Source organism: Microchirus variegatus (genome assembly GCF_963457635.1).
Source record: "Microchirus variegatus genome assembly, chromosome: 3".
Classification (NCBI taxonomy): domain Eukaryota; kingdom Metazoa; phylum Chordata; class Actinopteri; order Pleuronectiformes; family Soleidae; genus Microchirus; species Microchirus variegatus.
This window is the reverse complement of record NC_139804.1, coordinates 17505577-17533522: the sequence shown is the minus strand read 5'-3', so window position 1 is coordinate 17533522 and position 27946 is coordinate 17505577. Positions and strand designations below refer to the sequence as shown.

Below are 27946 nucleotides of genomic sequence, written 5' to 3'. Positions count from 1 at the left end.
GTCTGCCAGACAACAGGCTTTTACACACACACACACACGCATGCACACACGCACGCACACACACACACACAGTTGCACACACAAAACCGTGCAACCTTGACCTTAGCAACAAGTAGTGTGTTACTGTCTTTGTTGTTATCACTTCCTCCGATCGCCATCTGTTTCTGACTGGATACTGGAGACCTGCATACCTGACTCAATGCCTCATTAATGTATTCTCTCTCTTTCTTGTTTGTGATGCATGCATCGACATAATGCGTTCCCCAGCCCCACATAGCCTTGACAAAGACCTTCTTGCTTTCAAATATATATGTCTGTTGTTTTATGTTTTGTCACAAGCTGCAGATAGTTTCCACTCACTGGTCAGCTCATCTGCCTCATGGTTGTGCATTCAGAGAGGTTCTTGGTTGTAATAAGTGGTTATGTGTGGTTACTGTTGCCTTTCTATCATTTCAAACCAGTGGTCTGGTCATTCTTCTCTGACCTCTGGCATCAATAAGGCATTTTCTCCCAGAGAACTGGATATTTTCTCTCTTTTTTTTTAATAGACCATACTCTGGTTGTGTCCGTCTGACACCAGCAACCAGTGACATTAAATCCACTTAATTCGCCTTTCCTTCTCATTCTGATTCAGTTTGAAATTTCAGCAAATCTTCTTGGCCATGTCTACAGACCTGAAGTTGCTGTCAGTGTGATTGGCTGATTAGATATTTGTGTCTATAAGTATAATAATTATATTTATACAGCACCTTCAAACACCCAACACATGTTTACTAAGTGCTCAGACGAACAAACCAAAAAAAAAGGATACTTTGGCATAGATGTGAGAATCACAGGGTACCTCACGACACGATACGCAATACATAGTCCACAATACCAATAATGTCACGATACAACTCATCTGTGATAATCAACATTGCAAGACAAACATATAGGGATATATGGCAATATCTGTCTAACTGAAGACAACACAACATCTGTGAATAGATTATCATATTGTAAGAAGAAGGACGACAATATGTCACCAAATTGATATGAGATTAGTCCTCTGCAGACCCTGGTTTTTCACTTCAGTTCAGTTTTATTTGTATAGCTCTGATTCATAATACATTATTATCTCAAGGCACTTTCCATGGTAATGTCAAGACCTTACATTATTACTGGGAAACCCAACAGGAATACAGTGAGCAAGAAAAGACAGAACCAGACTCAAGAGTATGGTTCAGCCACATCAGCCCTGAACATCAGCCCTGACCGGTTGGGGTAGGAGAGAGGAGAGAAGAGATAGATTATAGATAATAATTACTATCATCACCATCATCTTCATCATCTTGTAATATTAACATAAGGAGTGTATATAATATACAATATAGTTATAGTTGTAATATTTGGGCTGTGGTGTTGAAGCTCTGGAATCAGGGGAACAAGAGAGAGGGCAAACAACAGATATGTTGCAAAATGTACATTTAAATCTTGCATTTGTACACTTGATATTTTCACATAGTCTGAATTAATGTATAGCGTGAAAACAGGACACCTCTAGACTTATTAGCACCTTTGTGAAACATGAAGAAAATCTACGTTGGTTGCCGAGCTGACGAGCCCAGCGTGACAGCATTGAGACGAAGGCGAGCAGCAGGAAGTCACTGCTCAGGCCAACACACAAATAATTCAAGTTCAATTTGCCCTGTTGACATTTTCTCATCACCTTGCAGTGACTGAACTGATCGCTTGTGTTTCTGCCCGTGTTTGCTCAACAGGAGGGCGACTCTCTGGGCGCGATGGAGAAGGTTTGTCGTCAGCTGACCTACCATCTCAGCCCCCACTCTCAGTGGAGGAGGCAGGGCCTGCTCAAGAGGAAACCACAGGCGTGGTGAGTGAGTGAGTGTGTGTGAGTGAGTGTGTGAGTGTGCGAGTGCGTGTTTGTTCACATCACAGCGTTGTTACCAGTGTGTCATCTGCTGCCCCTTTGGATGCCATGGAAAATTTCACTGATGTCTCAGCTTCTTAACATTCTCACCCTCTCACAGTTGGAGATGAAATCGCTTCCGTCTGTTTCACCTTCACTGGCTCTTTTCGCCTTCATGTTTCCATCTTGCCTTCAAATAGTCCCTGGCTTTGTGATATCGTTTAATGTGTGGGTATTTTTTATTTTTTATTTATAGAGTTTGTTGCTTGGATTTCAGTGTGATTTTTAGACTCAATCAGAAATTGAATGTCGCTCGATGAGTCAGCTTTTGAGGTTTGAGCTGTGGCTCTTCACTTTGATTAGCATTTGACCAAATGTCAATGATGCTTTTTTTCCTACTAAAAGGAGTTTCTTGGAAGTATTCCATCACCCTTGTTGAATGATAATGGGCTAGTTCAGGTTTTTCAGCATGCCGCCTGCATTGAGAACCTGTCTGAGCGATGGATGCTCAGTCTCACTGAAGGAAAAACAGCTTTTAGTCACTTAACAAAATAGAATTTACATCCACATGCATAAGAATACAATTTTTAAAGAATATGTTGCTTCATCTTGCACCAAAGAGGAATTCAGAAAGTTTACTTCACTGTTGATCCACTGCTGCCTCCATCAGGAAGTTCAAAATGTAAATACAAGTTGCATTAACTGCAGATTTAATGCAGTGTATTATTTTCAGTCATGTTTTATAGACAACATATTTTTATCTAATCACCAGCTGCGTGGTGCTCACTAAGCTCCCTGGGTGCTATGACACACATAATAAAATTAAAAAGCAAATGTGTTTGTTGACAAATGCGTGAATTATTTAAAGGGATATTTTAATTAAAAAGATAGATTACACAAATAACCACATTTATATCTATAATAACAAAGTCATTTAAACACACAGTATGTAATTTCAGCTGCCAGAAGTCTGTCTCTCAATCTCTCAAAACCTAATCCAGCTTTAGTAGTCCAACACAACACATCCAGTTCCCCTTTCAAAGTAAAAGCATTTTTGAATAGTTCTGTTTTGCCATTTTTGCCAAATTTAGCTCATTTCAAAATGTATAAGTAATGCAAAACCTATGTAAAACAACCGCAGCTCTTCAAAGTGGATGAATTAAATGGATTTCACTACTGTTTTTAGATATTTTAATTCAGAAATGCTACTATGTATTATAGAGCTGCAACTAACGATTATTTTTATAATAGATTAATCCGTCAATTATTTTCTCGATTAATCGTTTGGTCCATTAAATGTCAGAAAAGGTAAAAAAAAAAAAGTTTGACAAACCTGGAAGAGATGATATTCTCAAATGTCTTGATTTGTCCACAAACCAAAATGATTCACTATTAATGCTTTCTTCTGTTATGTGGAGCAAAGAAACAAAGAACATATTCAGATTTAACAGCTGAAACAATCAGAAATCTTGTTTTAATCTTGAAAAAAGCATCAAACCGATTCATCGAGTATCAAAATAGTTGATGGCTTATTTGTCGATAGTAATTCAATGAATTTCCTTCTAATAAAATGATAACACGTTCTATAGCCAGGTGTAGTTCTGTAATCTGATTCCTGTGGTGATGCTGCACAACCTGAATCTCATTCAATAACATCCAGATCTGCTATAAAATCCATCCTGGTGGGAGCAGATGGTATTAAATCACTCTGTATCAGGACACATTTGAAAAGAGAGGGTCTCCCACTGTTGTGTGAAGGAAGGATTTTGTAAACACCAGGTGTCAAGTTCCCTGCAAGACAGACACATACACAGAAATAACAATTGAATGTGGGCCATAAGACTGGTCTCCTGCTGAGTGTGCGATGTCTTCACAGCAACACATCAACAAAAAAAAAAGATAGGTAGCTTTTGTAATAAGCATTAATAAATACTTTGAGAGCAGTGGACTGATGAAACGATGGCTGCAGTTAGAAATGAAAATGAGTTTGGCAATTATCTTAAGTAATTCTGTACTGGTGGATGGCATTTAATCAACGCAGCGCTTCAATCAGCATTTGAGGCTGTGGTGAACTCCAGTATGAGTGATTAGTCAGGAGGAGGGACAGGCTCCATTTACTCTGCGTCACAGGCCAAGAGATGAGACTGAATCCTCCCTTTGCATGGAACACACTACTTCATCACCAGAGGCGATTTCTCTCAGACAGCTCTGCTTCCTCTAAAAGGTCATAAAATTAATAGTCAAATATGTGCTGTTGTATTAACATTTCATTACTAAAGGCGCGCTGGAAACAAGATCAACTAAATGACTAGTTGGTTCAGAATCAGCTGTAAATCACAGATTCTTCTTATGCATTCCCATAACTCATACAGCACGGCGCAGTAAAACCAGCGGAAGCTCAGCACAATTTTCTACAAAAGGAATGGAGGGCAGAATTTATGTATAAAAAACTGGGCCTGAAATGAGCTTCCCCTGTTTTCAAAGACCAGCAACTGGCACTGATTAACACCCTGCACAGACACACGCACACACACACACACACACACACACACACACGCACACGCACGCACACGCACGCAAACTTCATGTTCATGCAAACAAGGTCACTTCCTCCTGAGTCCAGTAGGGAGATTTGTTTTTTATCACCAAAATGCCAAAGTTTGGAGATATGGAGGAAAGTAAATGGGCAATTTTCAGAAACCACAATTTACAATATTATTATACAATATGATGTAATTTTTAGTTTAAAACACTGTATTCACTATAATTACCTTTTTTCAACTGCAATTTCAATTATATTCCAACATTTTGAAACCCCTGGACACAAAATGAGCACTCAGAGACGGTTTTGGACGTTAGTGCAGAATGTTTGATCATCTGATCATCTGTGTGGCTGACCTCAGACACCTGATGTTCTCCATATTCTCTGACATTTAAATCTCTGAAACCACCTATGATGGTACAATTCATTTTCTGTTCCTGAGCTCTGCTGCTATCATGCCAGCTAATGCACACTCAACTTGAAAAGCTGTGGAACATTTAGGCTACATCTATACCGCTACATTCCATTCGTTTCATTTAATTCATGTTTTCATATCCATGTGACAAAGAAATCATTAAAATGTATTCATTTTGGTTTGTGGACAAAACAAGACATTAGAGAACATCATCATTTCAAGGTTTATCGACAGATTTATAGATTATGAAGATAATCGTTATAGTTGCAGGCATAACCAGGATATAATTATCATCACTGTTAAGCCATAAGTGCGACACACGAGTTACAACACGGTCATGTTGATGCTTGACTGTAATCATGTGAAAAAGTAATGAGTGAGTTTGGTCACAAAGTGTGAGCTCACATCATCTGTCAGGTTTGCAGAAATATTCAAAAGCAGCATACTGCTATTGTATGTTTGACATTGGCTTATGTTGTGTAGAGGTTTTTGAATTATATTCACCTGCAAACTTGACGTAATCTCCACTGAATGTTACTCAGCTGCCACCATCTTGACTCCCTTCAACTCAAATCTGTGTGAGAAACAATGTAGATTAACAAGAGGCTACATCAGTTTATGCAAATAAATGCTAATCTGTCAGGTCAACATTTTTTTCTTCAGTTTTTATCAGCAGGGAAATTGTTACATAACGCTAAAAAGTTGGCAATTCTTAATGGTAAATATGTCTGTCATCTGCAAAACAAACAGTACTTTTTGGTTTCTATTGAATAAAGAGAAAGCTCCCAGTTTGCTTTTAGGTTGAAAGTCTTACATCACTGACAATGACGTAGAGTCTGGACAAAGAACAGTGTGTGATCACATTCCACTAAGTCCTGCAGCTCTGACTCAGGATCTGATCTTTTTTTATGCCTATTTTAATACCCTGCAAACCCCTCAACACAAGGAGTTTTCTTGAGCTGGTATCAAGTCAACTCCAAGTCTATGAAGACTAGAAACAAAGATTGCTCAGCATAAAAAGCCATACAAAGCAAAACCAGAAAATTACCAAAGTTATCACGATAGTTCATATTTCGTTACAAGTAATGTTAAAGAGGTCCTTTAAACCTTTCCTGATCACGTGTCTTTCCAGACACGGAGCTGCAGGTTCTCATATGAGAGCCAGACAGAGACGACTTCCCCTGACTCACAACTCATCAAATTAAAATGACTTAAATAACAGGAATAAACAATGAACGCCACATTCAGTTATTATAAATGAAACAGTTGGAAATATACATGTTCATATGCATTTATAATATTTAATATGTACAACTCCATTTCCACTGGTGTAAAGCTGTAAACCCAGGTTTACATAGATATAGACAAAGATAACCAATAGGAATGTGTTTAATCAGAATTGGCCAAGTATTAATTTTTTTGATGACCTGTTTCATTTATTAAATATTTAGTTTATATATTATTTGTATTGAAAATAATGTTTATATACTACACTACTATGTAATTGCACTGCAGTGGCAAGTTAAGCATTTTTGACTGATTTGTTATCATTAAACAATTATCATCCATCAGCTGCCATGATTTCTAAAAACACTTGGACCTCTAGTCCTTAAGAAGAGTCATATACAGTCTGTATGATGGAAATAAACTAGCTGTCAGTTTGGTTATCGTCTATTGAGAGTCCTGAAGAACAAGGCTCACTGTTCCCTGTGTGGCTGCTTTACAACAGCCCCTGTCACTGCACTCACTCACTCACTGCTGCCATTGGCTTGGAATGAGGCAGCTGCAGCAGCTGAATGCTTTTCTCCTGAACTGTGGAACCCCTGCAGAGGACACTGAGAGTGGGACCGAGGATTCACCCACCAACTGTGTTTCATTGAAGTTATACAGAGAAAACGCAACAGGTGATCAGGAGGACAAACTAACTTTATCCACGTGTATCATCATTCGATATCACAGATATGCTCATTACAGTAATACATGAGTGTCATAGTCACAGCATTAGGTGTCTCCAACAAAATGCTGGACAATCTGCTCTGTCGTTTTTTCTGCCTTTATGTCCATCATTCTTTCTTTCTTTCACTCTTTCTTTCGCCAAGCCTTGCTGTCTTTCAAGTTCGAAAGGGTCTGCGCTCGTCTGTCGATGCGTTTATTGGCTTCCTCCCACCTGAGCTGTGGCAGCCAGCAGAGAGAGGAGCTGGCGCGGTTGACTCAGAAAGTCTGAATCTCACTCTCTGTTCTCTCTTGTCCCTTCATGTCCCTCGTCTCAGCAGCCGGTAAAAGCAGCAGGGAGGATATTTGTTCCTCTACACTGTAGGAGTGAGGGAGACACATGAAGATTGTCTCAGTCTCTTTGGTTGATTTCTTGATTTAAACTTAATATTTGCATTTTTGTAGATATGAGTATTTTCAATGTACTTTTTGTCAATCAGCTTTTTGTTCAATGTCAGCTGAGACTTCAGCTCCCACTGCAACCCCTAAAAGGATACATTTTGTCATATGCAGTAGTACAGTGTCCCTCATTACATTTAACATTTAAATGTTTTTTCTGATCTGAGAAATGCACCAAGGTGACGTAGAAACTGTAATACTCAGCAGATATACTCTGATACTCTAAAGGTACTTTTCAGCAGCATGTTAACAATTTTTAAGTATAGCATGGTTTGATAAAATACCACTGTCACACAGAGAAGCATAAAAAAGCATTGAATGGAATTACAATTCTAGTCTCTTTCTCATTTTGCTGCCATTGATTTTCCTTCCACACTAAATCACTGCTGCTGCTGCTGATCGGCCATTGAACAAAGCTCTGACTGTGGAGGAAGTTGGATGTTTTTCCAGTGATTTGTTGACAATAGTAACAATGAGCCATTCAAAGTTTTATAACCCACTTATGGCCAGTTACATTTTTTTTTTTTCAGAGCTGCCTAAATTGTGAAACCAAAGATATTAAAATGCTGAGAGAAACTGCATAATTGGATGTTATTATTCGTTATTAAAAGGAGCATATGATCCATTTCTGTTGTTGATAATGGCAGTTTCAGATCTTAAAGGCATATTTCCGATTTTTTGAAGTCTGGTACTGTCGACTAGTTGTTCTCCTGCCCCAAAGTCCATAGAGAAAATCATCATTTTTAGCTCAGAGACGTGAGAACTGCTGGTCCTTGTACGTTTGTGTCAAATCCAAATAAAGCATGTCAATCACCAAAGTCACAAAATAAAACATTTGAACACACTGATTGTGGCAGCAGTGAATCAGACACTCCTGAATGCTGTGGTGTAAAACTGATGATTTTCTCTATTTTACTTTGGTGCAGGAGATTTTGTGGTTTACAATGCAACACAGACTTTAGGCTCCAGTTGATATAAAAGCCTTTTGTCAAGTGACAACAATTCTGATTAAAATTCTGTTCTTCCCTTTTGTCTCCGCTGGCAGTGATGTTTTCAGTGAGAGTGAATGATTCTGGGCACAGTGGCTGTGCACAGCACTGTTGAACCTGTGTGATTCTATCGTCTTCATGGACACAGACTAAGGAACAAGTCAAACGTAGGGTCTAAATGTTTGTCTTTATAATACATGCATGTCGCATAATGCTGTTACAGCATTAAAATGTCTCCTGGGTGTTTTATGATTATGTCTTACATTTTATTTGTGTCTGTCTTTGTTTCTCACGTGCTGCAGCTGCAGAAAAGCTTTTCAAATGTTATCAGTGGGGGTAAAAAGAAAAAGCACAGTTTTATCCTCTAAAGTGGATTTATCCTTCAAGCTGAGCCACAGCTTCCTATTCCATCAATTTTTCGATGTTTTTTTCATAAGTCTGCCCTTAAGTCGAACATTTTCCCATGTTTATGTTCCCCTGTGGTGTTTTAAAAGTCTGTAATGCTGCTGTCATTGGAGCAAGGCCCTTTGTTGAATAGTATACACACTGAGCGAGATATTGTGCATTCAAGAGACAGCTAAATTAACATAATCTTTTTTTTTTTGTCAATAACAACTCCTGCCTTCACTTGGAGCTGCCCACATGCTCAAAGCTGACAACATCCAGTCTGCAAGTATTAAGTATTTTAGCCTATCAGAAGCTCTTAGATTCATTTAAGAGCTTCATTTCACTTCATTTTGATTGAACAGAGAACATTGAGAAAGAACATTTTTCTTTCTCAATGTTCTCTGTTCAATCCAGCTTTCAAGCTTTTAATCAAACTTTCATTCAAATTGGTTTGGGTAAATTATCTAATTGTTATATTTCGACAGATATTGCAATTTAATTAATTTTTTTTTAAGTCTGCTTTAGTAATAATTTTCAAAATGAGATGGAACTCAAAACCTCGACTAACCATCTATCACTTTATCCTCCACATGAGGGTCATGAAGACACTGGTGTCAATTCCAGGTGACAAAGGACAATAGGTGGGGTTCATCCTATTGCCCTTGTGGTGAGTCCATCACAGGGCCAGCATACAAAGATGCTCAACCATTCATTCTCACATTCACGACTACAGTCAATTTAGAATGTCCAATTAACCTCTGCATGTTTTTTGAATGGTGGGAGAAAACCAGAGAACCAGAAAACCCACAACACTGCAAGCTCCATGCAGAAAGGCTTGCAAACCAGGGTTGTTTTTGCTGCACAGCAACAGTGATTGCCACTAAGCAGTCATGTGATCCAACGTCAACTATTCTAACTGCAAATGTAAAGGTGACAAAGACATGATGCATGTCCAAATTTGACTTTAATTTCAACAATTTTGTAGATATTTACAGATAAGTTAGTTAGATGGAACAGCTGCCGCTATTAATGGTGTGAGAGTGTATGTGTTTGTTTTAGCCACTTCACACACACATCAAATAGCTCACCTAAATAAATCGATGCCTGCTTCTTGCTGGTAGCCTTTAATAATGGGGCAATGGTGGCTCAGTGGTAGAGCGATTTGATAAGGGTCTGATTCCCTGCTCTCTTAGCCTATGCCATGGGCAAAACACTAAACCCCACATGTGAATGGGTATGAAAGAAGTGTGATACAAAAACGTGTTGCACATACAATGGTGTATTGCAACATTTTAATGTAAAGCAGTTTTTGGGGTCATTTACTTGTGTGACTGGAAACTAAAGACGGTAAACCACTCTCTCCCCCACACCAGAGTCCATAGAGGAAATTAGCATTTTTTAGCTCACCTCTTCTGCAGCATGAGTTGGTAAATTCACTGGTGTTACTTCGGTGAAGCCAAACTCAGGATTTCACACAGTGAAGTTTCAGAATAGCAAAACTGAACTTCCCGATGGAGGCAGCTAAGGATCTACAACTCCTGTGTTTTGTGAGAGAGAAAAAAAATCACAGATGTTTCAGTATTCTGAAAGGAAACGGCTGTCCCCCCCCCAGTGGTAAGGTTAAGTGGTGAACGAAGTGTGCAAAGTGCATTCACACTGACCATGTATTAGTGGCAAATAAACACGAGTGATTGATTTATTGATTGATAACTTACATTAAGGGCCGTGGTGACCACAGGGTCTGGCATAGCAGTAACAGGCTGCTTGTGTTGCATAGCAACCTACACTATGTGCAGGCTACTTACAGCTAATGTTTCCTTGTACACGCTATATGAAGATGTGATAAAATGACAATAATATATCATTCGGAAAAGTTATATATTTTCATGCTTAATGCAGCACAATCAAAGCAACTACTGTAGTGTAGAATAGAATTTCAAATGTAACCTTTATTGTCTATTGTAAAGCTCACAGCTCTATGGTGACACAGTGACTGTACTTTGAATGTGCTGGCATGGCTGAACATGAATACATAAGTGCATTTGAATCAGATAAAATAGGACTGAGGGTTTTTCCATTTTCATCTCCAGTGCAGCCACCCCCACAATACAACACCATCGTCTGTTTGTGCCTCAGTATGACTCATGTTTGCTCCCCGTAGACCGTTGACCTCTTGTAGCTTTATGAATAATGTTGTTACCCGCTGAGCCTGGCTGCTGCCTGCAGATAAAGACACTTTGTGCAGAGCGACTCTTGATCGCTCGGATTCGATGCAGATTAAAAAAAATAAAAAAAAAAATTAACTGAAGCCAAGTGTTTCGTTCACAGTTGTGGATGAAGTCATGGTGTCCAGAAGTCTTGTCTTTAAAGCTTTAGTGTTTCACTTTAAAATGTAAACAAATGTCAAACCTTTGTCGAATGAGTTAGGAACTCATTTGAAGTCATTTGAAACACAGAGTCTGATCCTATATCAGTTCCACAGGACTCTCTGTGTTTCTCTGTGTTTAGATCTAGTGTCGCCGTCTAACATTCGTGCACTGCACACAGGAAGTGATTGGTTTTATGTCAACACATACGGAGGCAACAGCAACTTTGTCCGAGTAGAGATTGTCACGTACTAAGTGAATTCTACTGCTCAATAGGTTTGATGGGATAAATGCTTATTGGCCCCGCCCATCGTGGGCCTGCTGCTTGCTGCTGTATCTATCTATAAAGCAAGTTGTGTTGTGTCGGAGGTCTCTCACCGTAAGACACCATTGGTGTGCATCCTTGATTTTCACGTTTTTGAAGTAATTTTTTTCTAAACAAGAGTACACCTCTCTGTACATCCAACCTTCACACACAGCCTCCATAACTAAGCCTTTGACCATAACTGAAAAATCTTAATCAGCTTCCACTATAGGAATACATACTTCCTATGAGCACTACACTAGTAAACACAAATGTGCCCATAGTCACTCCTGATAGTTTTGCTTGACAGAGACTTCTTGTTGTCAGACACAGTGTACAAATAATAATAATAATAATAATAATAATAATGTTGCTTCATTCTCAAAGACCAAACAGAGGCAGAACTAGTTAATATATTAATGAATTAGTTAATATATTGGTGTCTCAGTCTCTGAGACACCGGGTTCTTTTTTAGGTGAGGACAGTTCAAAATAACAATGGTAACCTATTACTGGGCACCGGAAATTGAAAAATATCAAAAGGAGCTGACACTTACACAACCAATTGTCCCAGTTCCATTCTAACAATAATAGGACACAAATTCATAAATTTTTCCAATGATTGGATGCATCTGTTCAACAATACAAAAAAGTGGAGTGCTCCTCTTGCTTTGTGGTGCAAGTAATGAGATTAAATTGAGCTACATAACAACAGCACCCAGTGTAAACAAACAAAGCAGGAGACGGACTGGAAATGTAGACATACTGAATAGTAATAAGCAATGATCCAAATCTGCATGTTGATCAACCTTCAATGTGTCATCTACGGTAATGAGAACAAGCTGTATATTAAAGCTTGAGTCTGTAATTTATTACTGAAACACTTTTCACATTTGTTGAAATCCTATTCATATCCATATTAACATCAATAAATAAAAATCTGAGCAATTAGGGTGTAGTAGGACTCTGGAAATGCTTGCATTAGCAGGCTACACTTTAACTTTAACCTCCCACTTGTCTGTTCTCGAGTCAAAGCTCCGCCCTCAACGCACACAGAACAGTGGAGAGAGCACTGTGAAGACAGCATCAACTATAGCACTTTTCCATTACATCACTAACTTTACTTGACTCGACTCATTTTTTTTTTAGCGATAGTACCTGGTACTTGTTTAGTACCTGTTCTGGCGAGGTTCCAAGTGAGCTGAGCCAATAATAAAATGTGACGTCAACAGACTGCCAGCCACTGATTGGTCAGAATGTTGTCACTGGAAGAGTCATGAGCGCAACGTCCAACACAAGAATCAAATCGAACAATTCCGGACTAAAGATCAGTTAAAATTACTTAAAAAAAACAAAAAAAAAAACATTTTAATCTCCAACATTTTTGAAATTTTGAACATCTCAATATTTAGGAGTCTGGTGTATTTAATGCCAGCACTGCTGAAAGCCGTTGATCGTGAGCCGAATCACAACCTGTTCAGTCGTATTCTAGTTCAGTGACTGTGTCAGACAGAGTCTGTGCTCTGGTCATGCAGGAAGTACTGAACGATTCTCTGAACAAAAGCTTTTTAATGAACTGATTCTAATGATTCAGTCACAGTGAAAACAACTGCTTTGCCCGTCACTAGTTTGTGTTTGTGTCGCATATAAAACAATGTCACAGTTTCATGCAGCCGTGCTATAATGACTCCACCCACGTAGACCAAACTACTAAACCAAGTCGAGCCAAGTAGATCTGAGTAGTGCTAGAACTTTTGAATGGAAAAGCGCCATAATACTGACTAAATCATGTCTGAATCACCTGTAAATTATTGGTCATGTTTCTTATAATTACAATTTTTCAAGAGGCTACAGATGGTGGATTTTTGTTTTCCCTTATTTTCTAACAGTCATTTTTTCTTGATGTTACCAATCAACTGATGAACTGGCAACTGTGAAATAATGAAAGCATCCTTATCAGTCATGTTAGAGGCTTTTATTGATTCCAAGGCAGATCTGCACACATGTCTACACATGAGAGCTTCATTAGATAATAATGTGTTTCATTCAGTATTTATTGCAGCAAAAGCTACTCTGTGTTACCCTGTCCCCATCAGACAGCTGTAACCATGGTCACGGCTTGATCTGTTTACAGCTGCATGCAGTGCAAATGGCAGTCAGTACTCACGCAAATGCAAAATACAATAAATATGATGAACCCAACCAGAAAACTATTTATTCTATTCTAAATTTTCCTCCACCTTTCAAATATGTAGGGATGTGCAAGAATATTACATTATTTGATTACTCCTTTCATTATAGAAAATCATTCTGGTAATGGGACTAATTGTAATTATATTAAAAAGTTAAATGAAGGAAAAATATTTCATTTTAGGATTCGGTAAATTGGACCCTCTAACCTGACTGTAGGTGTGAATGTGAGTGAATGGTTGTTTGTCTCTACATGGCCCTGTGATGGACTGGCGAACTGTCCAGGGTGTACCCCACCTATCACCCTGTCACCTATGTCAGCTGAGATTGGCACAGCACCCCCCGCAACCCTCCTGTGGAGGATAAAGCGGGAGAAAATGGATGGTATTTTGGCAGATCTATTACCACATGGTGGCAGCAGCAGCAGCAAACATTAGTTAGTGGACTGCATGTGATGTGTGTTTGCAGAAGTGATGAGTGTTCCTGAATGCATCTGAAAGCCACTCGAAGCTAAACACACTGCAGACCCCTGCAGAAGTAATGAAATTTACCACAGTCTTTGAATGTATCACATTAGCTGCTCCTCTTAGCTGTGCATGTGGTGAACCCTGCATTACCTTCACTAGCTCTCATGTGCTGTTTGGAGTTTATACATTAAAGTCTATCACATTAATTTTGTAAAAAATATTATTATTATTATTATTATTACACAAATATTGCTCACAGTTTATGACAATATCTAACAATGATTTATTATTATATTCTGTCTATATTGTATATAACTACAGTTAAAGGAGGTCATGTGTTTCAAATTCATATGTGCTGGGATGCATGAGATCTGACTTTCCATACCCTGTATTTTAATACATTCTGACATCATGTCAGTTAATGAGGATACAAATATGGTTTAACAATCTGACTGTACAGATGTGTGTGTGTGTCTGCATGAGAGAGTGTTATTATTTTGGCAGCAGCTAATAAAGGACTGATTGTGTTCATGGAGCCCAGGAATGTGTCTTAATGTCCTCAAAACACCTGTGAATGTGGTTTCTGTGATCTGATCTGTGGTCAGGACGGCTGTTAATTCCGGGTTGAATGGGGTTGAAGAGGCACAGCGTGACCTGCGTCCAAGTAGACACATTGTTTAGAGACAGACTGGTAGTCCAGCTTTAACGATTATTTCAGGGGCGATGAGTCAGTCTCCGCCTGTGCTTGACACTAACAAAACCTGAGGGAGAGCAACGCCCCCTCAATGGAGAGTGAGAGAGTTTGTGCGGAAAAAGTATGATGCACTTTAAAAGTGTCTTAAATGTAGTTTTAGGAATGTTGGTTTCTTTTGCTCCTCCTTTGTGGTTGAAGTTGGTCTAATCACTGTACTCAGCCGCTGCAATGATTAGCTGGAAATTGACAGAGCGTAAATGCAGCACCTGATGGAACATAATTACACACTGAACAGCGACAACTGCAGTTTTTCTTTTTTATTTAATTAGAATTTGAACATCATCCAAGATGAAATGTTGATTTCCTCATCTTTTTGGAAACAAATGAAACATCAAAGACATAAAACCGACTGTATACACTTGTGTAACCTTCGTCATCTTAATTGTGCCTCTTTATCTCCCCCATAAGATTGTGTTCGCATTTTCACACTGCAAACTGAAGTTTGTGTTGTTTTGTAAACCTCTCATTCTCCCACACCAAAGACCAAACAGAAAATCACTTATTCACTTATCTGAACAAATACCCAAATCACAATGCAACTGATTAAACTGATGGAGGCACCAACTTCTGTCTAAATGTGATGTAAAATTGCATATTTTCTCTCAATGGATTTTAGTGTATGTTAAGGTCTGACACACCTCAGTCCCACCACACACACACACACACACACACACACATAGTTTTGAACCAGATTGGCCTCTAATATAAAGAGGGTAAATCAGTGTAAACAAGGTGAGAGACTTTTGAAGACACTACTTGCAAAAGTACCTTGAGTTTTTTCCCTGTTTCTGAGAAATTCCCTTGGTGGTCCATCACAGTGCCACACATAGAGACAAAAAACCATTCAGTCTCACACCTACGGTCAATTTATAGTGTTCAATTTACCTAATCCCCAAATCTGCATGTGTTTGGACTGTGGGAGGAAGCCGGAGAACCAGGAGAAAACCCATGCACACACTGCGATAACATGCAAACTCCACGCAGATAGACCCTTGTTCCGATCGTGTCTCGAACCCTGGTCTTCTTGCTGCAAAGGCAAGAGCGCTAACCACTGCACCAACCAAAACGGTATCGGCTTCTCTCCCACATTTGATTTGGCAGAGATTTTTTATTCTGGATGCTTTTGCTGACACAACCCTCCCATTTATCTGGGTTTGGTGCTGGCACAACACTGAGTGACCTTCCTTTGGCTGGGGAGTTCAATATAGAGTGTCCATTAACAATGAGCAAAGGAGATCGGGTACAGTGCCTTGCTCAAGTGCATACCAGCCCTTGACCTGACGTCAGCCCCTTTCAGTCACAAGCCAAGTATTTTACTTACCTGAGGATGAAACTCAACAACCAGCTATTTTACCACAAATTCTGTCTATTGCAGCTGTGTTGTCATTTTTGAGTTTGCTCACAAGCTTATAGGATTCTGGATTCTGAGTTATCAGTCAAATTAAATGAAAGTGGCCTAATAGCATCTGCTTAAGTCAAAGGCTCAACTGAGAGGCTCTGAAACAATTCTAATAGAGTAGACAGTAATAAAGACAGAGCTGGAAATGAGCACACAAGTTCCCCTTTTATCAGCTTGTGGATCTAATGTTAGTTTTATTAGTGGAATTTGCCATAGCTGATCAAATCAGCCAGTGATGTTAACAGTGACAGTGAAGTGATTAATGAAGCCTGACCTAGTTACTCAGTAAACTGTAAAATGAATATGGCGTCAGAGTTGATCTCCATCAGTGTGTGGCAGTGATGACAGTCCCACAGTCCTGCTGGATGTTTTCCAGACGTGGGTCAATGACCTCCACTTAAAGTGGGTGTGTGTGTTTCTCTCTGTATCGTGGGATTCTGGTCCGAAGCCAAACGCATCATGAGCTCTCTCAGCATTTCATCTGCTTTTTATTTGCGCACTTCATGTCATGCCTTGTTGAGTTTATTGCTTCAAAATGTGACGGGTGGCGTGATGCTGGAGATGATGGCTTGTCTTGGTTTAAGAGAGGGGCAGGACTGACGTATGGGAAAACCCCCAGATGTTTCCTAAAGTCAGTCTGCCGGGTGAGATGATCACTTTCCCAAATAGTGTTAGTGTGTGCTAAACAAACTACGTGTCCAGGCAGAAAGAGGTGGACTGGTAGAGGGGAGGAGCAGAATATGAGCTCTACTGATTAGATCAGTGGTCACAGAGAGTCGAGGGGATCGCTGTACCAGCTGTATTAAATAATTACTAACACCTTCCGTCTGAGTGGAGGAAATGCTCTGGTGTATTGAGCTGGGTGAATGCCCAAACCTCCAGGGTTTCTATTGGATGTGGTTTTACACCAGTCTTCCAGACAGTGAGGCCTCAGACTGCTTTAATCACTTCATTTCCATTTTTTTAGCAGGGAGATAAAGGTACAGTGTGTAAACTGGAGCAACATTGACGAAGTTGCATGTTGCTGCTGAATGTCCTTCACCTCACTCTTCCCTTCCAAGTGTGTTGGAGAATCTATGTAGCCTTCAGTAAGCATCAAAACTCCTAATACTGGCATGTATTGGTGATCCAAAATAGTGACCTCTCTAAAACCTCTCTAAGACCTTGTTCCTGATATAAATATAAAAACATCAATCAAGATTTCAGATTTCAAATAGACACTTGCTATGCTATGCTACACGTTTTTTGTAATCAATCAAATGTAATCAAATTTTATTTCTTTAGTACCACATCATAGATTATCTCATGGCACTTTACATAGTAAGACAGAGACCTTACTGTTACCTTATTTTAGCCACACAACAGAAGGCTCTGCTAATAACATACACACACATACGAAATAGTGTGTAACTTTTGGTGGTTTTTGGTTGCTGTCATTCATTTGCCTTTGTTTGGCTTTACAGTACAAATGTCTGATTTGCAGTACAGTAGAAGTCCTAGATTCCCCGAATACTACCTCAGTCCTCAGTCAGTCCTGGTCAGAACTTATGGAAAATTTTGTTTTTCTCTAAAAGTTGATCACTTTTTGATCAAAAAAAGTGTGAAGATGGGACATTTAACTTAAAATGTCTCTAAAACTACAGTACAAATGTCTGATTTACAGTACTGTATTCTAGTAATCACTCATTGTTCTCAACTCATTATTTGTATGCTGTATGTGTCGTTCATCTTAATTAACCAATGCCACCACATCCTGACTATCAAATGTTATTTTTTTTTCTGATCTACCATCACCCTACATTACATATGCTAAATATTAACACACTACATACATACATTCATATATACATACATAGATACATACATATACATTCATACACAAATATATACATACATGCATATATATGCATACATACATACATACATAATATACATACATAACATACATACATGCATACATGCATACATACACACATGCATACATAACATAACATAACATAACATAATATAACATAACATAACATAACATAACATAACATAACATAACATAACATAACATAACATACATATATAGACACATCCAGGACACAAAAAACTATTACTATCTAATACAACCACACTTTACTATTAACTTGTGTCCTTCCTTTTATGATGAACCAAAATATTCAGTACGCTGGTGAAAACTGGCGTTAGTCGATAATGGCACAGTTTAACAAGCTGCTCCAGGTCTTTGCCCTCAAAATCCATACCCATATGTAACATAACTCAGTGACAGATGACACAGTGTGGCCCTTGGGGATGTGAGTGAAACTTTTTTTTGTTGGGCTAAATTTGCTTTGGGGCTGCTCTGACCTAGATTCCAGTGGAGTCCGTCTGGTATGTGAATAAATAAATATATTCAACAAATGTTGAGTCCCACAGTCTGTACTACAGTTGCTGAGTCAACCTTAGTTCTAAATGAAGCGCCCTACTTTATGTGCATGTGTTATTTTGTTGGTGCTGGAACTTACGTTGTGCATTGCAGCTAGTGTTTTCTGAACACTTCTGTGTATGTTAAATGGACCAGAACCTGTTATCCTCCACATGTGGGTCGCTGGAGCCAATCCCAGCTAACATAGTCCAATGGCAGGGTACACCCAGGACAGGTCACCAGTCCATCGGCGTGCCAACACTACAGATAAACAACTATTCAGTCTCACATTCACATCTACAGTCAACGTGTCTTACTTAAAATCCACTTAAGGTCCACTACATGTTTTTTGGACTGTGAGAATTGCATTTGTAATAAGATAATACCCATAATATTACTTGTTACCAAATTATGACTATACTATTCCGATGTTGTTACTGTACTGTAATGTACTGTAAAATATAACTGGTGCTTTGGAGGTTTTTTTGACTGTGTTTCCACGTTTCCCATCCAAAGTGCACCAGCTCTCTGACCTAAAGACACATTAATATTACAATGGCACAGAATATTTTTCTCAATAACAAGTATATTTGTTCCATGTGTCTGTGTCTAGTTTGAAGGCGGTGCTGTCGGCCCCTCCATCCAGCGGGGCATTGGATTTGTCCGGTATCCCTCTGACGGCTCGAGACATGGAGCGACTCTGCGCTCATCTACAGCACCACGCGTCCACTGTGGTCAGCTTGGAGCTGGGATTCACTGAGTTAACGGATGAGGCTTTCCTCCTGCTGCTGCCCACGCTGGCTGCCCTGCCACACCTCGAAACTCTAGCATTGAACGGAAACAGGCTGACCAGGACCATTCTGAAGGAGCTGACTGATGCCCTCAAGGTTGGAAAAGTCACTATTGTTTTTGTTTGTTTGTGTTTTTTTCATATTGATCTTATATAATTACAATACAGTATTGTATAAGTAAGTACAGGACTGTATTATTTTCTGTTGCCCAGGATGTTGTTTGTCCACACTCATTCATTGTCTATAGGGTGAAAGGCGGGGTACATCTAGGACAGGTCACCAGTCCCTCACAGGGCCAACATCCTTAGTGTGCGTGTGATTCTTGACATGGGCAGATGGTGTACAGGGGCAATTTGGGCGACACCCTACCAACTAGGAGGAGAAAGAGAATTTTTTTTCCTAATCAGTTCCAAAGATCCTTAGAACTAATATTCCTTTCAGCTGTCTGTGTTCCAGCAAAAGTAGTTATTATCAGTGTTCTAGACATATTATCTGTCATTGTCCAATCAGAATCGTCAGATTCAAGTCATTTTAAATGGTCCCGCCTCTCCGGGCTATTTCATTGACGTAGAGAATCACCCCAGCATTGACTCTCATGTTAAAACTTTTTTTTTTCTGAAAAATTACTCAATTTTCAATGAGGATTTTGGGGCTAGCCCATACTTGCGTCATACATCATCTTCGATCAAGTCACGTCTCACGTTAAGTTGTCCGCTTTCAAGTCCTCTCTGCTCGCGGCGCCCTAAGCGAAAAAATACACAGAGGATTGTGCTCATTTAATCGGTCCCAGCACTAACAGATAAGTACATGTAGTTTTACCAGTGCCACGGATACTATCTTGCTTCTTTATGCACCTATTGAATGGGTCACCTTAATCATTATCATAAAAAAATCCCCCCCCCCCCCCCTTTGTTGATTTTGACACTGTATACTGTTGTGTCCCAGGATCCAGGCAGTTTTCCCAGCGTCACATGGATTGACCTGGGAAACAACGTGGACATCTTCTCTCTGCCACAACCCTTTCTGGTCAGCCTGAGGAAGCGCTGCCCCAAACAGGGCAACCTACCCACCATCCTGGAGTTCGGAGAGAGTCAGGCCAGCGAGCCACCTGATAGACTGAGGGGGCTCGAGGAGGAGGAAGAGGAGACGGACGACACAAACTGCACCGAGAGCATGGGCGAGCTCCGGTCCGAGGTGGAGGAGGAGCTGGACGGCGAGATGGAGATCGAGGAGATGATGGAGGAGCTGTTGGACTTTGACAGGCAGGTGCAGGGCAAGGATGAGGAGGAGAGCATGTGGACGGTGCAGGAGCAGAGGAAAGGGGGGAAAGGGTGGGGGAGGAGAGAGAGGGACAAGGGCGGAGAAAAGGAGGCGAAGAGGAGAGCGACAGAGCAGCAGCAGAAGCTGGGGGGGAGGGCGGTGATGGTGGAGGATGATGACGAGAGCCGCTCCTCCCACCGGTCCTACTCCAGCCAGTCGCAACACTCCTCTGGAGCTGTTGAGCCAACGAGAGTGGAGGAGGACGACCTGACCGACCAATCAGACCTCTTGACCTGATTGCTGCTCTGCGCTCATGCTTCCCCTCCTGAATGGAGCCTCAGTGTGTGAAAGGACACAACAGAAGGAGTGAAAAGACTGAGCTCAAAGTCAAACAGGCTGCAGCAATGGAAGGATATGTCACTCAATATCCACTCTACTGATCCGATTTGTGACCAAACCACAGACGTGTTCAGATCCTGGAAGAGTGACAGCTGAACCCAGGTGACTCTGTGACTGACAATCTCTCACAGGACGCATGTTTGTTGGATTCAACTGCAAACAAACTAATCTGACTGACTAATTATATCACCTTTGGCTTTTATCTATCCAATGATACCCTTTATTCAGGTCCTTCCTTCCTGGTAACCCTGGTAACACCTCCATGTGCCTGTATCACATCACAGACTGGTTGAAAACGGTAATAGAAGAGAAATATAAGAACAGAGCCTCATAGAAAATTAGCCAGGACCCATGAAGCTTTAAAAAACAACAACAAAAAAATGTTTTTATGCCAAAAAAAACAAAAACTGATTGAAATGTTTAAAATAAATGTCTCCCTCCTACGTAGTGCACGTCAACTGGTAGCCAGATGGATGAGAAGCTCGCCAGGAATCAAAAGTCAAATCGACAGATTCGTAGAAATCCGAAAAGGAGCAGATGCACAGTCAGAACAGAAGTGCAGTGATGATGATATGAGTCAGCTGAAACCAAAAGAACTTACAGTAACAACAGTTTAAGAAATGGACTGCAACAAAACTAGCTGCAAACGGTACAACGCTGCCCCTGTTCTGAACAATAGTTTGCTGATTTTAATGTCATGTCTCTAAAGTCTTGGTGTGTCTAGTTGAAAGACATTAAGTCGCCTTTTTCCCCCTCATAATCCCAGTCATGTGTCACTTCACAGTACTGTACACTTGTGTGTATCACATGTTTATAGTGCTGTGTTTATATATAAGCTGCATATATCTATATACTGTATACTATGTAGCTCTCACCCTCTCAGTCCATAAGAATAAGATATTTATAATATATATAGCCATATCACTGAATTCATGGCATCATATGTTCATTTTGTTGTCTGGGTTTTGTCCAAATTATATACATGTATATGTATGTGAGTCATAAGGCACAGATTACTGATATGAGAAGGGTTGTTGAGGAAGGGAGAATATTCCTTCCTGGAAACACTGATCTGAAGCTGTTAAAACTGAGTAAAAATGCATATCTGGTTCACACCTTTACCCATAGAGCATCTCACACATTCACCTTTAGAGCCGTTAACACGTGAGGTGTTAGAAGTGACGCCTGCTAGTGATGCACCTTGCAGTCACAGCACAAAATCTACTGACTCTAGGACGGAGTTTCCTTCGATCCCTGCCTGTGTTGTTTAATGTGTGACTACTAGCATATGAACTGACAGAAACACTGCTCACTACAATGTTATGCCAAAAACAAGGAATTATTTATAAATATATATTTTATTCCATATTTATTTCTTTTATTTCTTTCGGCTTCTCCCTCTCTCTCTGGGTCACTGCAGCGGATCATCTGCTTTTTCACTGATCAAGTTTTTTTCAGCTTCCCGAAGCAACCCTCCCATTTATCTGTGCATGGGAGCTGCACTTGGAGTACAGTGGGCGTGCCCACTCCCCATGGCTGGGGGCAATTTAGAGTGTCCAATTAACCCAATAAATGGGGAGCAATGGAGATTGGATGTGTTGCTGACATGCTGTGTTTCCATCATGATATGTTTGGTTTGGTACGGTACAGTACGGTACAGTATGGTTTGGAATGGTAAAGGCCTTGGCAGACTTGTGTTTCGATTGAGAACAGTACCTTTACTTGGGGTGCAGCGACATCACAACACAACGCAAAAGACGACAATGGAGGACATCCAGCTGCTCTTTTTTTCTGCTTGGTTTGTGGCTGTTTGTCTCAACAAGACTTTGTATGCCTCAAATTCCATCTGATATTTGAATGTGTCGCCAGTCTAGCTCCACCCTGACCATACCATAACATTTGACTGTGGTGCCCCAAGGGAAGGATGACAAAGCATGGAATGATTATGGCTGGTTATTTTGCTACTAAAAGTGTACCATGCTGTACCAAACCATCTTGGTGGAAACACAGCTATAGTTTCCCTCGCACTTGACCAGTCAGGATTTGAATCTGCAACCCTCCGGTTACAAACCAAGCTCCCTTTCCACTAAGCCATGGGCTGCTCCAATGGTTTTGCTCTATGAATATTACAGAAAAGAATAGTCAGTGTATTGTCATGCTGTTGTTTTTAGTTATAGCTTACCCTTCTGTTTTGCTTGTCCCCGTGTGGAGTGTCCTGTCCTGATTCTTGTTGGGGTTAGGAATTGGGTTAAGAGTCAGGCACCAACTAATCCCTCAGACTAAAACTTATTTTTGGTTATAACTGAATCGAAGGAAAAACTTAGCATATCCTAACATTGGGTAGCATATGCTAACCACAACAGGTGCCATTGATCGACATGTATCTGCTTTTGCTGCAGACAAATACTAATAATAGTCCATAATAGCTATATAACAACAGGTGATTATGGGTTTTTGTTTGTGATGATAGCTTTTCTGCTGCCATGTTGTCGTAGTTACTTCACCCCATGGAGAGGGAGTGAAGTATTGTTTTTGGCGGCTCTGTGTGTTTGTTTGTCCGTTTGTTTGTGCTTCCGCACTTGCACTTGCCACTATGACCAGCAGAGGGTGCCAGATTGCCTCTGATTTTCTTGATTTTTTTCAACCGGTTTACGTGTTTACGGTGTTCCATTTTGTGGGGCTCCATTTTGACCACTACCCCTTGTAACTTATTCCAAGGACCAAAGGGCAGAGTAAAGGGCAGGGGTAAAAAAAGAAAAAGAAAAGAGAAATTGGGTTTTGTCCTAAGTATTGCGTTCAGGTGTTATCGTGTAAATAAATGGACTAAATAAGACAACTTCAGAAAACAGACCTGAACATAGATTTTGATTCAAAAACCTTTTCCCAAACCTGGCCTAACCCTTGAGGTATCTTTGGGTTCCAGTGGACTCAGGTCAGGTGTTTTCTTTCTCCCCAGCATTGACCATTTAATATATTTATATTGTGAAATTACTACAGATTATAATAACGCCTTAAAAGTTAAGCTGCTGCCTATTTTTTATCTCTCTATCTCTTTATATACAGAGTTAATCATTCTAAATGAGTAGCATACCCCTTTAAAATGTTGTAGTTGTTTTGCTTATTAACGCAAAATTCTAAGATGTCATGTGTTATCTGTCTGTCTTCTCAGCCTCACCGTAACTCTGTATACATTTGCATACGACGTTGTTGAAAAGTCACATGATGAGAATGTCACACTACAATGTCTGGAGCAGAGTTCTGCACTGGAGCAGATGATGGTCAGAGTCCCAGAGTGTCACAGGTCAGATATAAGACTGAATAGGAAGAAATAACAGTAACAAATATGACCTGTCATTTCAGTGTAGAGTACACTTTAATTATGGGAATAACAATTGCCATTAGAGCTTTGTTTCATGCCTGCAGTGATGAAGTGGATGGTGAGTGAGGTTGAATTATGCATTGACCCGTAGTCAGCACTGACAGTGATGTGTGTGCCCCTTGTGTCAGGAACCAGCTTGAGACACAGATGTTTGCTCTCACTGAAAACGACAGCCTGAAGCATATTTTCACCACTTTGCTCACCTCATAAAATATTCATACAATATCTTAAGAATATGTTTTATCTCACCACCAGACAGCCCAAACCTCATTAAGCCATTCTCTCCCTGCACCAAACTCCATAGAGAAAATCAGCGATGTTACATCACTGCACACTGGAGGAGTTGATTCACTGCTGTATCCACCAGTGACTTTTAATGTGTTGTTTTGTGACTTCGGTTTATGAAATTCTTTATTTGGATTTACTTATTAGACAAAAACTTTCCTATCAAGGCAGCAGCAGACCAGCAGTTCAATGAACATAATCATCATTAAGATTATTATATGCTTCAGCAGGTGCAGATTTGATCTTTTGTTGAGTGGCTAAAAATAATTTTTCAGTGAGTGTGAGCACTGTGTCTCAAACTGGTCCCTGCATTGAATATCATAAAACCACACATAAAAGTCTGAGTTATCACTTTAAATCCCTGGATTGTGGTTGCGTCTGCCTGCCGTTGGCACTTTTTTACTATTATTATAATAAATAAAAACTTTCCATGGACACTTTAGTTCACTAATTAGGAAATATTCCGGATTGGAAACTTTCCATTTGAATTATGGGAATTTTGGTTATTAATCTGAATAACTGGGAATTTCGGATAAATTAAAGAAACTGACTTTTACCAACATAAATATAAACATTTTGTTTTTTTTTATCATCAGTAGAAGTTGCAAAAGGATCCAATTAAATTAAACAGTTAAATAAAAATGAAACATGACAGATTTATTTGTATGTAGAACTTTAGGAACACTTCATTCTTTCATTGAACAACAAAACATGAATGTTGATGGGAATATTTCTTACAGCTCCCCCTTCAAAACTCCCCTCCCGTCTAAAAAAGTCTGTAAAAAATGTAAAAAATAAAGCAAATGTGCGGCTTCAATAGTCTTTTATTTGTGTTGTGGCCTCAGAAAAGTAGCTTTATAGTTCAGAATTCTAGAAATAATTGTGTATGCTACATCCCTGTGACTGAGGAGTGTATACTCAACTGTATTCACATCAAATCTGATTGTTTTAGCTAAGCTTTTGCTACAATATTTTTTTTACCAACTATATTTATGTTCCCACCATCAACTTTTTATTTTTAGTTTATTCCCATAATTTCCCATTATTTCCCATGGAAAGATTCCAACTTTTAAACTTTCCCAGAATTTTGTAATCCTATTTATGAGTAAGTTAAAGTTAAAGTACCCACTTTACACTAAAGATTGCAGCCATTATTCCTTACTGACTTACATACATACAGTTGGATTTTGTTGGTACCTGATTCACACAACCATATTACATTTCATTACACACTTGTATGTTCGTTAAAGATGAACAAACATGATAATCAAAAATGGTTAACGTGAACATGAATTGACTAAAATGGCAAAAAAGAAAAAAAGAGGCATGCAACTAATTACAATTTAATTCAGTATGCATGTAATATATATTTTTTTTTTGGGGGGGGGGGGGGTACTCAACAAAGCAACCTCATTTTTTGAAAATTAAAAAAATATATATCTCTGTAATATATATATGATTATTATATATTAAAACTAATATTAAAGCGTGATCAAAGCCAACAAGTCTGTGCAACCAAGTTTTTATTAACACTTTTGTAAGCTATGTGTTTGTCAGTGAAGATATTGTTACAAACAGCATTATGCAGACACTGAGTGGGATTGCACTTGAAACTTATTACAAAGAGAATGTTCCCTTTAACCTGCCTTTACATTAAATACAGGTAGATGCCATGCAGTGACAGTCAGTTTTTACACCCTTTAAACAAAGAGCAGACGTGTGTACTGTTGTGCAGCAGTGCAGTGTTCATTATTACAGGCAGCAGCATCACACAGACACACAGCAATTATTAGCAAAGGACGGGAATTTCAGATTGTGATTTTGACGTTTGTATAACAGACGGAAACAAACCGCCGTTGCTCTTGGCTGCTTTTATGTTAAGGTCACTGCAAATCAAAGCAAAAGACTTCACAACTGGAAATAGGCTGATGTATTAACATGATGTACATGTGGGCTTTTGATTTGAAATCTTTCATCCATCACTCAAAGGATTCCGTCTCCACTAAAACATGAACCTGAACTTATGGGAAAATGTACAAAAATATGTTTGTTTTTTTAAAAAGTCCTGAATAAAGTGTGTGAAGATAATACAAATGATCTGATGGTAACTGTTGGGATCAGAGGAGAGTATTGAGAACATAATTTGTTATAATAATATTTGTAATGTTGCACTGATTCTGGGCCAAAATAATATATAAAATATGAATTTGATGCTGTGAATTATTGATTAATACCAATGTACGACCAAGAATTCAGTGCATCCAATGTGACTTCATCCATATGTAATTGTGCATACGGGTTTATTGTTTGGAAGTTTCACTCCCAGAATGCTCTCTGCTTGCCAGCAGTCCTTCCACATGTTACAATAAGATGGGAGATGACTGAGCAGGAGACACCGTGGCTGTCCTGCATGTCCTGCTCAATAACTCTGCTCATATAAAACAGTGTGAGATGTAAAAAGAAACTGAGGGCATGACTGTCTGTGGCCTGTGGATGTTTTTCTCTCTCATCAGTCTTTTCTTCGATGTGTATATTCAGTGTACCTCTGAATGACTCTCTGTTCAGTACATCTCTCTTTTTGTTTCGTTACGCTCCTTTTCCAGCAGCTGCCATGGATCTTTTATTTTTAATGCCACTTAACTGAGATGATACGAGACAAAAGCTCTGTGGATTGATATACAGCATAAGTGACATTGTAAAACTTTTTATGTTATGATATGGATCTTGCAAATAAATTGTATGATACAAAAACACATCCTGCCTTGTTTATGAGAGAGAAATAAAGCACCACATGTCTCCAGGTAAGAATACGCAAGAGATTAGATCTAACTTTCTAATAGTTCCCAAACTTTTTCAACATTTAAGGCCCGTAATTTGAACATTAACAAGAATAGAGCTTCAAATAAAAGATGGTTGTTGTTGCAGGTCATTACATTTTCAATGTAGAAAAAGTGAGACATCATATGTAGATATATTTTTTTACAATAGACATTTTTATTTAGATTTATATTGCATTGCATTAATTAATGATAATTGCATTATGATTATTGTTAGTAGTATTTGCGTATGTATACAAAATCTATCATATCTGCAGTGCATACTATGTAAAAGTTAAATGACTTATATTTATAAAACATACAGTATATGAATATATATAAGCACGTTTTTATTACATGTACACATACACATTTTAAGTATTCCCTAAATAGTTAACATGTACACCTTCAAAATCCAGAGGATGAATATCTATATATAGGTGATATTTCAAAAAAACGTTATAGCAATAGCACTGTCATACTCGGCTCATATG

General features: G+C 39.2%; 1 protein-coding gene across 1 annotated transcript in view; it reads left to right on the top strand.

Moving 5' to 3' along the window:
• lrrc75a (leucine rich repeat containing 75A) overlaps nt 1-20870 on the top strand; it is a gene marked incomplete at both ends in the record, with an annotated part of 51539 nt that extends 30669 nt beyond the window's left edge. The window contains 3 exons of the mRNA XM_083886006.1: nt 1761-1873; nt 19136-19409; nt 20259-20870. Of these exons, the coding sequence (XP_083742132.1) occupies nt 1761-1873; nt 19136-19409; nt 20259-20870 (999 nt within the window). The remainder of the gene's footprint in view (nt 1-1760; nt 1874-19135; nt 19410-20258) is intronic.
• Nucleotides 20871-27946: the final 7076 nt, after the last annotated feature.